This window comes from Paroedura picta, chromosome 3 (assembly GCF_049243985.1).
Source record: "Paroedura picta isolate Pp20150507F chromosome 3, Ppicta_v3.0, whole genome shotgun sequence".
Lineage (NCBI taxonomy): Eukaryota > Metazoa > Chordata > Lepidosauria > Squamata > Gekkonidae > Paroedura > Paroedura picta.
Window position 1 is genome coordinate 82077379 of NC_135371.1, and position 14263 is coordinate 82091641.

A 14263-nucleotide genomic window follows, 5' to 3' on the forward strand; every position below is an offset into this window, starting at 1 on the left:
CTCCTCCCAATTCCCCCCTCTCAGAATTTCTTCTCAGACTCCTGATGGCAGAAAATAGCTGGAGGAAGACTGTTGCAAGCAAAGGGATTCAGCTCAGTCTGCTCTCCAAAGCAGACATTTTCTCCAGGGAAACTTCTCTCTGTAGTCTGGAAATGAGCTGTAATTCCAGGGGATCTCCAGGTCCCACTTTAGAGTCTGGCACCCCTAGCTAAGAGCTACTAAACCTGGATCCAGGACTGTGCACAGCCTTTCTCCCCAGGTTTCCCTTTGCCCTGGCAGCCATTTCTTACCCTGGGAAAATATATTCTCAGGCCTTGCTAGCATTGCGAACCTCCTGGTGGTTCCTTGGAGATCTCCCAAAGTTACAAATGATCCCCAAATTACACAGATAGTTTCCCCTGAGAATTGCTGCTTTGCATGGTGGGCTTTATGACAGCTGAGATTAATGCTTCCTTGTTTATCAAGGGTTTTATTAGTGAAGCCATGCACACTGTAAACATGTGACTTCCACGGGCATGGCAAGGAGGTCTGGCTAGCTGGCATAACTTCCAGGGTTACTTGAAGACTGAGGAACATTTCAGGGGTTACTCCAGTCAAAAGGCTGCAACAGGCTGGATAAGAATGTCATCAGAAGAACTGCGCTTGACCAAACCAATGGTCCATGTGTTCCAGCATCCTGCTTCACAAAGCAGTTGCAAAAATATTTCCCTTTGAGGGTCAAACACATAGGGCATAAAGGCTAAGAACTTCTCCCTTGATGCTGCCTCCAAGCATGGTATTCAGAAATCTGCTGCCTCCATACATGGTGGTTCCTCAACATGGCTAGTAGTGATTGATAGCTCTCTCCTCTGTGAATCTAATTCCCTTCTAAAACCACCCATGCTGGCAGCGTATTCCACACCTTAATTACTCATTAAATAAGGAAGAAATTCCTTTTGTTTGTCTTGAACCTATTGCCCATCAACTCTTCATTTGGAGTCCTCAAATTTTAGCATTATGGAAGAGGGAGATGGCACCGAGTCCAGCAGCGTGTCAGGCTCTCTGGCTAGATCCAAGGTTCCAGAGTTGGCAAAGTGGCTTGCCAGAACAGGGCCTTTTATACCCTGTTGGAGGGTGGTGTGTGCTGGAGACTGCAGGTACACCGGGTGGGCCATTTTGGGGTTGAGACAATAGGTAAATGGGTGCTAATGGCTCAGGATATGGGTGCAGATGGTGCTTGATAGCTCTATCATATTACAATGGGAAGGTTGTAAACTGCTTGAGGCGGCTGTGGCCTGGGTGCTGTTGTTCCCCAAACTGATTGTTTTGGGTGGCTTCAACATCCATGCAGATAAGCCTGGCTCAGGAAAAGATTTGGACCGGGTGTCAAGCCATGGCTACACTAGGCCTCTTGCAGATTGTTGCCGGCTTCACCCCACCCATAAAACAGACCACACCCTGGATTTAATCTTCCCTGCTGGGGTGGAGGTGGATCTGGCAATGATCAGTGCTATGCCAGGGTTGGACCACTTTGCCCTGAAGGCAAATTAGGGTTCCACCTCCCCCCTGCATAGGCGGGGGGTGCATTTATACCTGCCCGCAGAGAGCTATGGATCCTGATGGATTCCTGAATGCTCTGTGGAAGCCAACACCTCCTAATGACTCATTGGATGCACTGGTTGATGACTGGAATAGTCAGATGTTGGTCACATCGATGAGATCACTTCCCAATGTCTTCTTCACCCCTGTCTCAAAAAGGGATGATCAAAAATGGGAGGTGAGATGGCTCGGGCGTTTGGAGGAATACTTGTGACAAAGGAATGAGAACTTCTTACAGGACACCCATGAGAACTTATGAGATGTTGGTGAAGGTAGCAAAGAGAGACTAGTTCACCACCACCATTGCCCCTGGCAGAATTGTTTAGAGCAATTTGATTGCTTATGGCCCTCAAAGGATGCTCAAAGGTAAGGGAATGGGATATTAGCTGTGAGACTTTTCCAGATAAAATCTCATCACTCTGCCATGACCTACCCCCAGCATTTAATACAGAAAGTGAACCGGAGGTCCCTTGGCCACAGGTGCCTGTCCCAGGACAAAGTGGATAGGTTGCTAGCTGCAGTAAGGCTAACCTTGCCCATTGGACTCCTGACCCTCATGGCTCCTAAAAACAGCTGATGAGTGGTTGAGAGGTCCTCTCCGAAAGATAATCAATCTCTGTCCTTGGGGCAATTTCAGGGGTGGTTGAAGGGAGCTGTGGTTCGGCCTCTCCTGAAAAAACCATCACTAGACCTGCAGGATTGCACCGACTGCCATCCCATCTTGCATTTAACGTTCTTAGGAAAGGTAGCTGAATGGGCTGCCGCAGACTCTCTTCTGGGGTATCTAGAAGCAGCTATGATCCTGGACCCCTTTCAGCCGTTTCTGACCTGATCACAGGATGCTGGTCGCCCTGATGACCTTTGGAGACAGCTGGACCAAGGCAGATCAACGCTGCTCTTGATGTTAGATCTTAAGGCAGTGTTCGATGTTGTTGATCACAAACTATTATCTCTCTGCCTTGTTGATGCTGGGATTTGGGGGACAGCACTAAAGTGGCTAATCTCCTTTCTCCAGGGTTGAAGACAGAGGGGTGCAGTCAGGGAGGACCAATCTCATTGCTGGATGCTCCACTGTGGTCTCCCACAGGGGGTGGTCCTTTCTCTGATGCTATTTAATATGCATCGTCTTGCACTGCTGGTACAAATGTTTGGGCTTGGGTGTCACCAATATGCTGATGACACCCAGCTCTACCGACGGGTGACCGACTGAGTTTGCCTCCAGAACAACTGACAAGGTGTCTGGAGGTCGTGGCTGAAGATGAACCCTTTAAAGACGGAGGTGATGTGGCTGGGTAGGAAGGGACCAGCGGAGAAAGCAAATTTACCCAGACTGAATGGTATATGACTCACTGCTGCACAGGCCTCCAGGAATCTGGGGCTGATACTTGATGCCTCCATTCCTATGGAGAGGGTGCAAGTCACCAAAGCAGCTCAGCAGGCTTTGTTCTGACCCCAGATCTCCATGCAATGGTCACCTCCACACTGGATTTTTGTAACTCGCTCTCTGCGGACCTTTCCTTTTCCCTACTCCAGAAATGACAGCTGGTCACAAATGCAGCTGTCAAAGCCCTCACCAGAACATAGCGGACTCATAGATGCCCTGTGCTTAGGCAGCTGCATTGGCTCCCAATAGAGTTCCATATTAGGTTCAGGTTGCTGGTTTAGACCTTTATGGCCATGCATGGTCCAGGTCCTATTTCCCACTCTAAGGATCCTCGCTTGCCTCAGCACTTAGGTTCCTTTGCATGGATCTCCTTTACTGCCTTACTCTCATTCTGAAGTTCTGGGCTATGTCAATTTTCCCAACATGGTTTATCAAACCATCCCTTTGGGATCAGTAATGCCATACCAGAGGCTCCCTGCTAGCTTTCTCCCAGGAGTTTGTTTAAAGGCTACTCACCTTTTGGATACTCAATACTGGTTCCCTTTTGGCTTTAAAGGAAGCCTGTCTCTTTTCAGCATTTTTAGCTTGTCTCAGAAAGTTTCTCCGTGCCTAGCCAATCTAAACCTGTCTTCCTAGTACCAGTTTCTCATCCATGCCCTGATACCTTACTGTATGCCTCTATGGCTGGCCCTGTGTGTGGAACAGGAACCTATTCTGAGAACGCTGACTCTGGAGTCCTCTAACCCAGTGGTCCCCAACCTTTATTAGGCTGGGGACCGGCAGGGCATCGGGTCGCGCCCGCAGGGACCGCGCCCGTGCGGGCCACGCCCATGCTTCGGGCCGCGCCCGCGGGCCGCACCCGCGGATCGGGCAGTGTCCGCGAGCCGCGCCCGGCCGCACCCGCGAGCCGCGCCCGCGGGCCGCACCCGCGGATCGGGCCGAGCGGGCGCGGCCTGCACGGGCGCGGCCCGGCCCTGATTCCCTCTCCCCGCCCTCCTGCAGTAAGTAGCTTCCCGGGCCGCAAGCTTGCAACCTGGGAAGTTTTTTACTGCAGGGGGGGGGCGGGGAGAGGGAGCCGCGGCCCGGCGCCATGGCCTTTGCGGCCCGGCGCCGGGCCGCGGCCCGCAGGTTGGGGACCACTGCTCTAACCGTCTGCTAGTAGCCTACATGTTTCTTCCAGGACCATCCAGCTACATTTTCCAATGTTATAGGTGTCAACACGAGCCATAATTATTGATGCCTCCCCTGTTCTATCAGTCTGTGATGCTGTCAGCCTTTACACCAAATTAGGCAAGTTACCATGTGGTCAAAACACTCAGGGATCCAGATCTCAATATTCCTTATGATTATCTCCCCACAAATACAGAGGGGTATTCCTGTATTATCCGTTCCATGTGCAAGGAAGGGGCCCTTTCTAAGGGATTATTTCTTCCTTCCTCAGCCTTGATGCCCGCCAGCTTTGAGACCTGCTGAGGAGCTGTCAGTACAGGCATAGGATAATCCTGGAAATTCCCAGAAGGCCTTGTCCACATACCTCTCTGGCCCTTTTAGCTCCTCCAAGTTAGCAATCCAGGCCTCAAGGGTACACATCCCTGAGAGCCCAGAGTTCTACACCCAGCACCAGCTGGCATTCTACCCCTCTAACTGTCCACAAATCAGCTAAGCCAAATAGTGATGGTGCAGTGGTTATGTTACTAGTAGTATGGCAGTTCTGAAATGGCAAAGAAACCATAATGCATGAAAACAGCAGAGTGATTTTGCGACTGGTAGAAGACACCCTGTTCCTGAAATATGACAGACAAGGATCCCATTCAGTTGGAGGATGTTGCCAACTGCCCTAGAAGAAAATTGCACTTAGCAGCTTGTTTTGTGTGCGTGTTTTTAAGTAGACAGGAACAGAAAGTACAGAATAAGATGACCTTATTCTGCGCACTGCTTTCAAAACAAGCTACTGTAAAGAAGGGCTGTGTTTTTTATATCCTGCTTTCCTCTCTTGATAACAGACACTCTGTGAGGAAGGTGGAGCTGAGAGCTCTGAGCAAATTGCTCTGTGAAAATAACTCTAAGAGAACTGTGACTAGTCCAAGGTCACCGAGATGGCTATATGAAGAGTGGCTCTGCATCTGGAGAATCTCCACTTTCAATTCAAAGAACAGTAAGTTTCTAGCTAATTTTGTTGCAAAAATAAGATCAAAAGCATGTAGGCAATGTCTAGTTAAGTCTTAGGAGACAATGCTAAGCCAAAGTCCTTGAAAACAGTGGCCAGAGCTTCAGCATCCTGCATTACTCCGTCTGCTCATCCTGCTCACCTGTTCTAAAGAGTATTCTGTCCAAGAAATATTGGTAGAAAAATCACAGAAATGGCAGAATACAACTTTTGGGGGGGAACAGGGTTACCTTGGCATAACTTTTTTTTTTTTTAAATACAGATTAAGATGGAGATTTTGTTGTTGTAGAAACTGAGTATTTCAGTAGAATTTTCTAAGGGAAAAGAGAGACGTAGTGCAATACAGAGAGGGAGCCACCAGGAGAAGCACGCAATAATATAAAGCACAGCTCCAAATCCTCAGTCATCTCACCATGACTTCTAGGCTTCACAATGAATGTTAACCTTTTAAGAAAGAAATAGCATGCATGCTTCCACAGTCCTCCCCTTGCAAGCAAGACCACTGAAAACAAACACACAATGATCCAGTGCACAGTACACAGCTGAAGAGTGCAATTGATCTAGATTCTGTTGAAATATTCGGGTAATAGTCCCTCAATTAACAGAGTGCACAAAGGCTAAACTGCAGCAGAAGCCATGCGTTCCTTTGTGTGTGCAACAAACGAGTAAGCAAACTAAAAATCCTTCATTCTAATACTACTTTATTGTAGGAAATCCATTTTTAGATGGGCCGTGGGATGAGAGAGTTCTAATCTATTCTAACTAAGTAGGACAAAGCAGGATGCATCCTGCCCTCATGTTGCCATGCGGAAGTGTGAGATTGGGAATAAAAGAAAGAGGAAGTTTGGTCCCTAAGATTATCGGTCTACACATCTTAGGGCTAGCCATGAAGTAGAGACAGAGAGGATGCTGGGGCTCTGACCTGCCTCTCTCTAAAATTCAAAGTCCCCACTGAAATCTGAGGCTAAGAGGTGTCCCAATGTCCTCCTCTTCTAACAAATTCTTCAGAGAAGTTTAGTTATGGCTGAGAGATTTTGGTCATTGAACTTGTAAAGAATTGGCACATTTCCTTTTTGTCCAAACATAATGTTTTATTGTGTTCTATAAAAAAAAAGACAAAAGCCAGCCTAGGGACAACGAAGTTTTGTACATTTTAAACACAAGTCCAGAAAAGAAGGCTGCAGAGCATAATCCGAGAACATCCTCCCTTAAAAGTTAAGATTACTTTAGCTTATTGGAAAGTGAGTTGTACAAACACCAGTGATATTCTTAAAAATATAACTTGTAAGGTCTAGAAATGGGGGGGGGGGGAGAGAACAGAGGAAGTGGAGATTGTGAGAAAGAAAATGACTGCATTAACGATTCTGCCATAGCGGACTTCCTGTTTCCTAAAGTCCACTTTAGTTACAAGTGTCTGACACCTTGGCAAGGTCACAAGAGTATTCCCAAACTCCCATCTAGGGCTGCTGCTAGCTCTAAAAGTCACAGTTAAAAATAGTTATAAATTAACATTTAAGTTCAGCTTTTGACATCTGTCCTCTTTTGTTTTTAAAAATATATAAGTCTACTGCTCCTTTCTGTTGAAGATTTCCCAGTTATATATTCATTTCACTTCTCGTGGCAAGTTACTGCAAAGAGAGATAGAGAAGAAGTGTTACTAGAATCCCAATCAGTATTGTCACAGCAAGTGATCTGTTTAGGGAAGAGCTGTGATTACCACCCATTCCTAATCTAAAATTTTAAAAGCAGTCGTAACTCTTACTGCTGCCAACAACCCAAAAGGCCAAGGAACCAGTTCTTCTTACAGTTTCTCAACTTACCCTGAAAGAGACTGCAGGGGACAATGCAGGACCTCTCCAGAGTAAGACTCCAGTAAGGCTTTTAAGGCCTTGCATTCCGGTTTTCTAAACTGACCAATCAGAGAGGCACACAGCTGTCTCAGAGAGACCTCTGAAAATATCCAGCTTCCATTAAAGCGGGAAAAACTGGATAAAAATTGGATAAAAGGTATTTGTGTTTTCAGCCCAACTTCAGCATCAAGCTCAATTCTAAAACAGTCAGCTTATAAAATGGCACTGCAGCCTGCTACAGAAATTTCCACACGTGGAAAGACAACGAGCAAAAGGCTTGGTTGGACTTGCCCTGGAAGAGGGAGCAAGAGAGAGCCAATTTTTAAAGGAATGGAGCTGACACCAGCACAGCACATTAATTCTGCAGAACTAGAAGACATCCTAAGATACAAAATGCAAAGCAGGAGTGGACCTTGCCCATCTGTTCAATAAATAGTTTTTTCCCCTTAGCATCCAAGTTTTAGCTAGAGAAGGAAGACATAGGGTTTAATCTGCCAAAGTGAACATGAAATAATTAGCATTCAGAATTCTCAGTGATACTTACTTGCTCACACTGCTCCTTCAACATCACTAGTTTTCTGTGGGAATAAAAGTGGAAGTTGCTCAGATTAAAGAAAATAATACAAACAGTAAGAATTGGCACTGCCTCTGACACCTCTGGCTCATTCCATCAGCAGACAGAACACAGACTCCATTTCAGATGGTGAACTAGGGCCTTCCAGTTCTTCTTAGTCACCCACGTAACCAAATTGTAAGCCAAATCAGTTGTACTTGGCATTGAGAAACAGTCAGCACTGTTGTAAAAGTCCTAGGTCATGGCAGATAGTCCCACCAGCCCAAAAGGGGGTGGAGTATGACTTCCACTGATTCCCATTCCCATCCCCACTTAGGATCTACGACAGTAAAGGCAAGTAAATTAGCCTCTTTGCACACTACGCAGCTTCAACACAAATCAGTCACAGATCTGCCCATCAAGAAAGCTCCTCTGAAAGTTCTCTTACCTTCTTTTTCTTCTTCTTCTTCTTCTTCAACAAAAGTGACCCATCAGAAATAGCAGAAGCAAGCATTTTGTTCTTCCTTTTCTCTGCAAAAGGAGGGCATATGAAAAAGAGATCGCATTCGATATGGAACTTTACCCCCCCCCCCCCCAATCACTGTTACAATCTCCAGCTTCTAAGACTTTAAGTGCAGAACTTTCCTAGCCAGGAAGCCACAGATGCATGTGGGGCTTAGCCAGTATGGAGCACTCCGAATTACAACCACTACCCCATTCACCTATTATGGAACTTTTAGGAAATGATCTCTTTGAAATTAATAGATTGAGATATAATTGTAAGTTGTGTGGTGATTTCATCAAATATATTTACCTCAGGGATTGAATAAAAGTGCTTTGTACAAGGACTTAGTCAGAGGGACTTCACAGAGTACTCTTCTTAGTCCCAAAGGCCTGTGATGGGTGTCCCTGCAAAGGACCTGCTACATTTCTAGTCTGGTTCAATGTGCTCCTGTTGCATGACAAAGTTTAGACTACCTGTCTAAACCCCCTTAAGGAGCAGAGAAAGGGAACCCTGGCCAATTTCTGGTGTTAACCATCCTCTACAGCAGCCTTTCTCAACTGTGTGATTGTGCAGAAAGCAGTTAGAAAGCACTGCTGTGTACATGCCCACCGTGAGACCCTCCCCTTCCCACCCCCTCCATATATGGTCATATCATCCGATAAATGTTCCAAGGAGACAGCCAACAAGCTGCAAGGGCAGAATCCAGCCAACTAAAGTCAAAGAGATATCCCAAGCCGGGTGGGATTTAAATGTACATTCATGAGTCTGAAATGTCTCAAAACACATTTCAAACAGCTTCCACCCCATCTGGAATACACACATGCCTGTTCTCTCTTATGAGGAGGCAAAGTGTTAAGGCTTCCTAAAGGTGGCAGTGCAAGTAAGGAAGTCTGCAGAATGAAATCACAGCTCCACTAAGACAATTTCTCACGATAATTAATGTTTGAAAGAGCAAATCGACTTACTATGTGGGCAGGCTCCCTAAAGAAGATGCTGTAAATTCAGCTAACAGGGAAAAGTCGCACACGAGGAATGTTAATGTCCTACTGAGGCCTTGAAGTGGCAACTGTCTATTGGAGGGCAAGCAAATAACGAATGAGAACGAGCCCCAACTTCTGTGAAGACTGAGACAGGCAGGGCAGCTAGAGGAAGCACAATTTAAGAAGTATAGCCCAAAGCAAGTTCATGGGAATGATTGCGTGCTGGGAGAAAAGGAAACCAGAGGAGACCCAACAAGGTAAGATCTTGTCGAGTTCCAGTATCGACTCTAAAGAGAGGTACGTTATGTTGCTTCCTTGGAAGTTGGAAGGAAGGAAACAGCAGCTAAGGAAACAGCAGCAGCAGCCAACCGTATTTCTCCACCGAGTCTGGAGACAACAAACAGGGCAATTACTTTTCTATAGTATGTAGTGTCCCTTGAGGAACACACTACAATATCCCACTAGCCTATGGCACATTTCAGTTCCTTCCCACAACTGGATTCAACAGTGTTCCAGTCCACTAAAGCACTGTGAGGGGCTTTAGCTCAGTAATAGAGTATCTGCTTGGCCTACAGAACGTCTCAGGTTCAATCCCTCGTATCGCCAGTTAAAAGATCTGGGAGTAGGTAATGTGAAAGGCCTTTGCCAGTCTGAGTAGACAGTACCGACTTGGATAGACCAAGGGTTTGATTCATATAAGGTCGGTGTGATGGAACCCAGAAATCAGGTTAAAAGGAAACCCAGAAAAATAAAAATAAATCCAAAGTTGGTTTGTTTCAATGAAGATCCCAGCCCATAAATGGTGAATGCCAGGCAGAGTCAGTGTACTGAACTGACAGGCTAAGAAGGGTCAGGGCAAGAGTGGGGGGGGGGGGGGGAAGAGAGGAGACTGAAGCCAGATTGAAGCTAGTCTCAAAGGAGTCTCAGGGAAGTCAGTCAAGCAAGAGAGCCTGAGGGGGGGGGGAAATCTGAATTCAGTGGAGAACAGTTGTGTTCTAGGTTCAGCTCAGAAGAACAAATAAAAGGCAGGCTTGAAAGGAGTTTGGGGGAAGAAACCCAAACTCTGGTGCCCTGTGGGGGGAGGCACATTCCTAACCCAGGTTCAAGGAGAGCTGGGCAGCTGAATTCAGGGGACACATTCTCTGTTTTGTGAGCAACACAACCACCTCAGAGAACAGGACATATTCCCTCTCATGGGGGCGAGCAAGATCCACAGTCCTGCAACAACAGTGCACTTTCTTTTATTGGATCATAACCCTCAAGTAACCGAAGGCATTGCAAAATTCCTTCACAGGATTTTCTCCAAGTGATCTGGGATCTGAACCACCTTGTCTTTTATATAGATGTTCTATTATGACTATGCCAATAAAGGTATTTGATTTGATTTTTTGAATCTACTAAAAAAAACCCTGATTTGGAGGCATTATATCTGCAAGAACCAGACTCTGTTCGCTGCATGTATTTGTTTGACAATGGCTATTGAGTTCCATCAGAACCCTCCCTCTTCCTCCCCTTCTATTTTCCCTCCCCATCTTTTGTTGAGAGATAGCTGTGACCTCCTCTCACTCTATAAACTGGCGCTGCAAGAGATGACTCTTTGCAGAACTGCACTAGGAAGAACAATGTACAGCATAGGAGAGCTACCTCTGCTATTTCAAAACGGAGAGCGATGAACAGCAGTCCGTACAGCTCAATCACTCACTCACTCACTCTGTCAAACAGTCCTCCCAGTCTGATGGCAGCCATAAAGCCACTGAGTCATCTACCGTGATATTCATGACTTGTCCACTTAATGCCCAATGTAACAAAAAACTGGCAGCCCTTTTTCGCGTAAGCATGCTTCCTTGCTTGGTCTACGATGGCTGCCTACCCATGCCTGCAGAGATCATCTCTGTTTCAATTTTAAGTTGGAACCCAGTGAAAGAAAACAACATTGCCCAAATGACCTGCTATAAGGAACAATAACTTAGTGCCATCGGATCACAACCAAACCCCCTCAGCAAGAGATAAGCAGAAGTGGTTTGCCATTGCCTGCCTCATCATAGCAATCCCAGGCCTCCCTGGGGGTCTCCCATCCAAATATGAACCATGACCAGCCCTGTTTGTCTTCCATGTTCTGATGACCTCAGGTTGGTCTGGACTGTTCAGCCTGCTAAATGTCCTTCTGCTCACTCACACTTCTTCTTCTCACTAGTCCAGGCTTCCTCAACCAGGGTTTCATGAAACTCTGGGGTTTCTTGACAGCCCTGGAAGGGTTTCCTGAATAGGTGGGAGTTAGTTAATTGTTACATATGTTTTAAATTTGTTAAAACTTTATTAGGTGATATGGCCATATATGGCCATGTCAACCCACCCACCCCTCTCACAAATGCCGATGGGCCTGGAGGGGGTGGGGAGGGGAGGGCCCCTGGGTGGACGTGTACACAGCTATGCTCCCCAACCATATTCTGCACCATCATGCCACTTCTGTGGTTTCTGAAAGCCTGAAGAATATTTCAGGGGATTCTCAGTGGTAAAAAGGCTGAGAAAGACTGCTCTAGCCCTTGTCCACTGCATTTGCAGTGATCATGTGAACACATCCTCAATATGCAATCAATGTGTTGTTTTAGAAGGTAGATCTACATGGGAGATAATGGGCTGGACCCAATTAGTTTCTGCCTGCCACTATGAACACCCCCACAAACGAAAGGGACCCACTAAAACAGGTTATCCGAGAAACATGAGTACTGGCCGCAGACTGGTGTAAGAGGGACAAAAGGGAAGGAAGTGGCAGGTCTCCATGTTACTGGAGACAGCCCCATGAGTGGCACAGAGTCAGGCATGGCAAGGAAAGTGCCCACAGTGAATGTGAATGGAGACTTAAGAGAACAGGATAGGAGACACCAGGAGAGAAGCTAAGGCTGAGTCAGACTTCATGTTCGGGAGGAACTGGCTTCAGGCAAGGGTGCAGATGAGAAAATAGTGGGCTGCTTCTCTTTGGGAACTTGAACAGGTTTATTAATACTGCAAATGGAATTAGAGAATTGGGTCTTAAGCAGAAAGGCACCCAATAAAGTAGGAAGGGGTGATGGCTCACAGCCTGGGGGGCAACTCTATTCCACTCTTCCTCTGGCACCCATTTCACGTTCTGGGCTCCCAAGGGTGTACTCAAGATGAACACAAAGGCTGGGGCTAGAACTGCAGGCCAGACATTCTTTATCAGAGTTCAACATAAGATACAACACAAACAGACAGCTCACAGCCTTTCCTGAGATTACTACCCCAAAGGAGGCTTAAGTTTTGTTGCTACTAAGCAATGACACACAAGCCCATCTGAGGGCAGCAAAGTGTGCTGAATGGAGAAAAACAGGGCAGGGGGAAATCTTTTTGCATGGAGCTCATAGGAGGGAGTGCCAAAAATGCACTTGCTCTTACTGGATTTTTTTTCCTTGCCATCTTTTTTCTTTGGCAGCTTCGTGCTGCTTGAAGACTTGGATTTCTTCTTTTTCTTCACCACCTCTGAGCCAGACTGCTCTTTCTGCTTTTTACTTTTCGGTTCCTCGAGACCAGCATCTCCAGCCGCAAGTTTCCGTTTCTTCTTCTTCTGCTTCTCTTTGACTCCAGCCTTGGATGGCTTCCCTGCTTGGGAAGTCTTAGCTGCCACAACAGGGGTGGTTTGTGTGTCGCCCTGGGCTCCTGCCTTCGCTCCACTCCCAGAGAGAGGGGAGAGGGTCGGCAACTGTACGGCTGCATTTCCTCGGACTTTGCCATTCTTCTGAGGTTTGGACGTGGCTTCCTTTGCGGGCGAGGCCTTAGAAGCAATGCTCTCTGGCCCGCTTTTCCCCGCGGTGGCACCTTTGCCCATCTTAGCCACAACGGCTTCCATTGCCGAAAGCTGCACAGCTGTAAGAAACAAACTGAAATAAGATGACTCAAACTTTACCGCCCAAGCAGCTATTGAGATGCATATGCCTCTCCAGCGCCTCCAACTCCTACTCTCAAGCAGCTCAGTTCACAGGTAAATCATCTCATGCACTGAATTAGTAACAAAGATTATGAGAAGCATTTTTAAAAAGGCTAGAATTATGCACGCACAAACTGCAAGAAAGCTTTCGTTCCTGCACTGAAGGGGGAGGGGCCCTGGAGGTGCACTTAGTCTGCCGAAGCCCACAGCCTCGGGAAATGGCATGCTGCTCTCCCAGCACTAGCACAGGCACAGGACCATGCTGTGGGTTGCATGCACCCATGGGCTGCAGTTTGGTCACATGGTATTTTAAAGCCAGGCTATGAAAACGGCTGCTTCAGCCGTGCACTCATCACACAGGGTGGGGAGCACCACATGCGCTGGGGAAAGGTCAGATCCTTAGAAAGTACTTAAGAAGATTTTTTTAATGAAGGGGGAAAAAATCTTCACCTTTCCTAAGTAATTTACCTCATTCAAAAAGGACATGGACAAAATTGAGAGGGTTCAGAGGAGATGAGAATGACGAGCATGATCCAAGCACGGAGGAAATGCTGAGGGTCTTGGGAATGTTCAGCCTGGTGAAGAGCAGGCTGAGAGGGGACACGATTGCTCTCTAAGTATTTGAAAGGCTGTCACTTGGAGGAGGGAGGGAAAGGTTCCTGTTGGCAGCAGAGGAGACGACCCACAGTAATGGGTTTAAACTACATGTAGAATGGTACCCGCTAGATATCAGGAAAACGTTTTTCACACAGCGGTGAGCTTCCCCTCACTGGCAGTCTTCAAGTAGTGGCTGGAGAGATCATGGATGCTTCAGGCTGATCCTGTACTGAGCAGGGGGTTGGGACTAGATCCTGTATGGTCCCTTCCAACTCTAGGCTTCTATGAATTATTGTGCTCCAGTTTTTGGAATTATTGGCAAACATAAAAGAGTACAAATATATTACTTAGCCTATACTTCTGCTCCAGTCCTCAGAAACAGGGGGAAAATGCCTTGATGATATCAATATGTCTAAAAATATTCCACAAGGTGGGTGTCCTTTCATCTAAATGTCACACATCAACTGAAGGCAGATCAGTCCTCATTTTACCAGATGAGTCAATAGCCTCAAAGTGTAGGGAAACCAGTTCCCCTCATGCCACATTTCTCCAGCTTTTAGCAAGAAATAAATGTAAAGGTATCCCCTGTGCAAGCACTGAGTCATGTCTGACTCTTGGGGTGACGCCCTCTAGTGTTTTCATGGCAGACTCAATACGGGGTGGTTTGCCAGTGCCTTCCCCAGTCATTACCGTTTACACCCCAGCA

The 14263-nt window shown here is 46.8% G+C and overlaps 1 protein-coding gene across 2 annotated transcripts in view; it reads right to left on the reverse strand.

Moving 5' to 3' along the window:
* Nucleotides 1-6194: 6194 nt before the first annotated feature.
* The window catches only part of TCOF1 (treacle ribosome biogenesis factor 1), a 64298-nt gene continuing 56229 nt past the window's right edge, over nt 6195-14263 (reverse strand). For both annotated transcript variants that reach the window (XM_077326577.1, XM_077326576.1), the window contains exons 17-20: nt 12432-12899; nt 7981-8063; nt 7524-7557; nt 6195-6757 (exon numbers count right to left, since the gene is read on the reverse strand). In XM_077326577.1, coding sequence (XP_077182692.1) covers nt 7528-7557; nt 7981-8063; nt 12432-12899 — 581 coding nt within the window. In that variant the 3' untranslated portion in view covers nt 6195-6757; nt 7524-7527. The remainder of the gene's footprint in view (nt 6758-7523; nt 7558-7980; nt 8064-12431; nt 12900-14263) is intronic.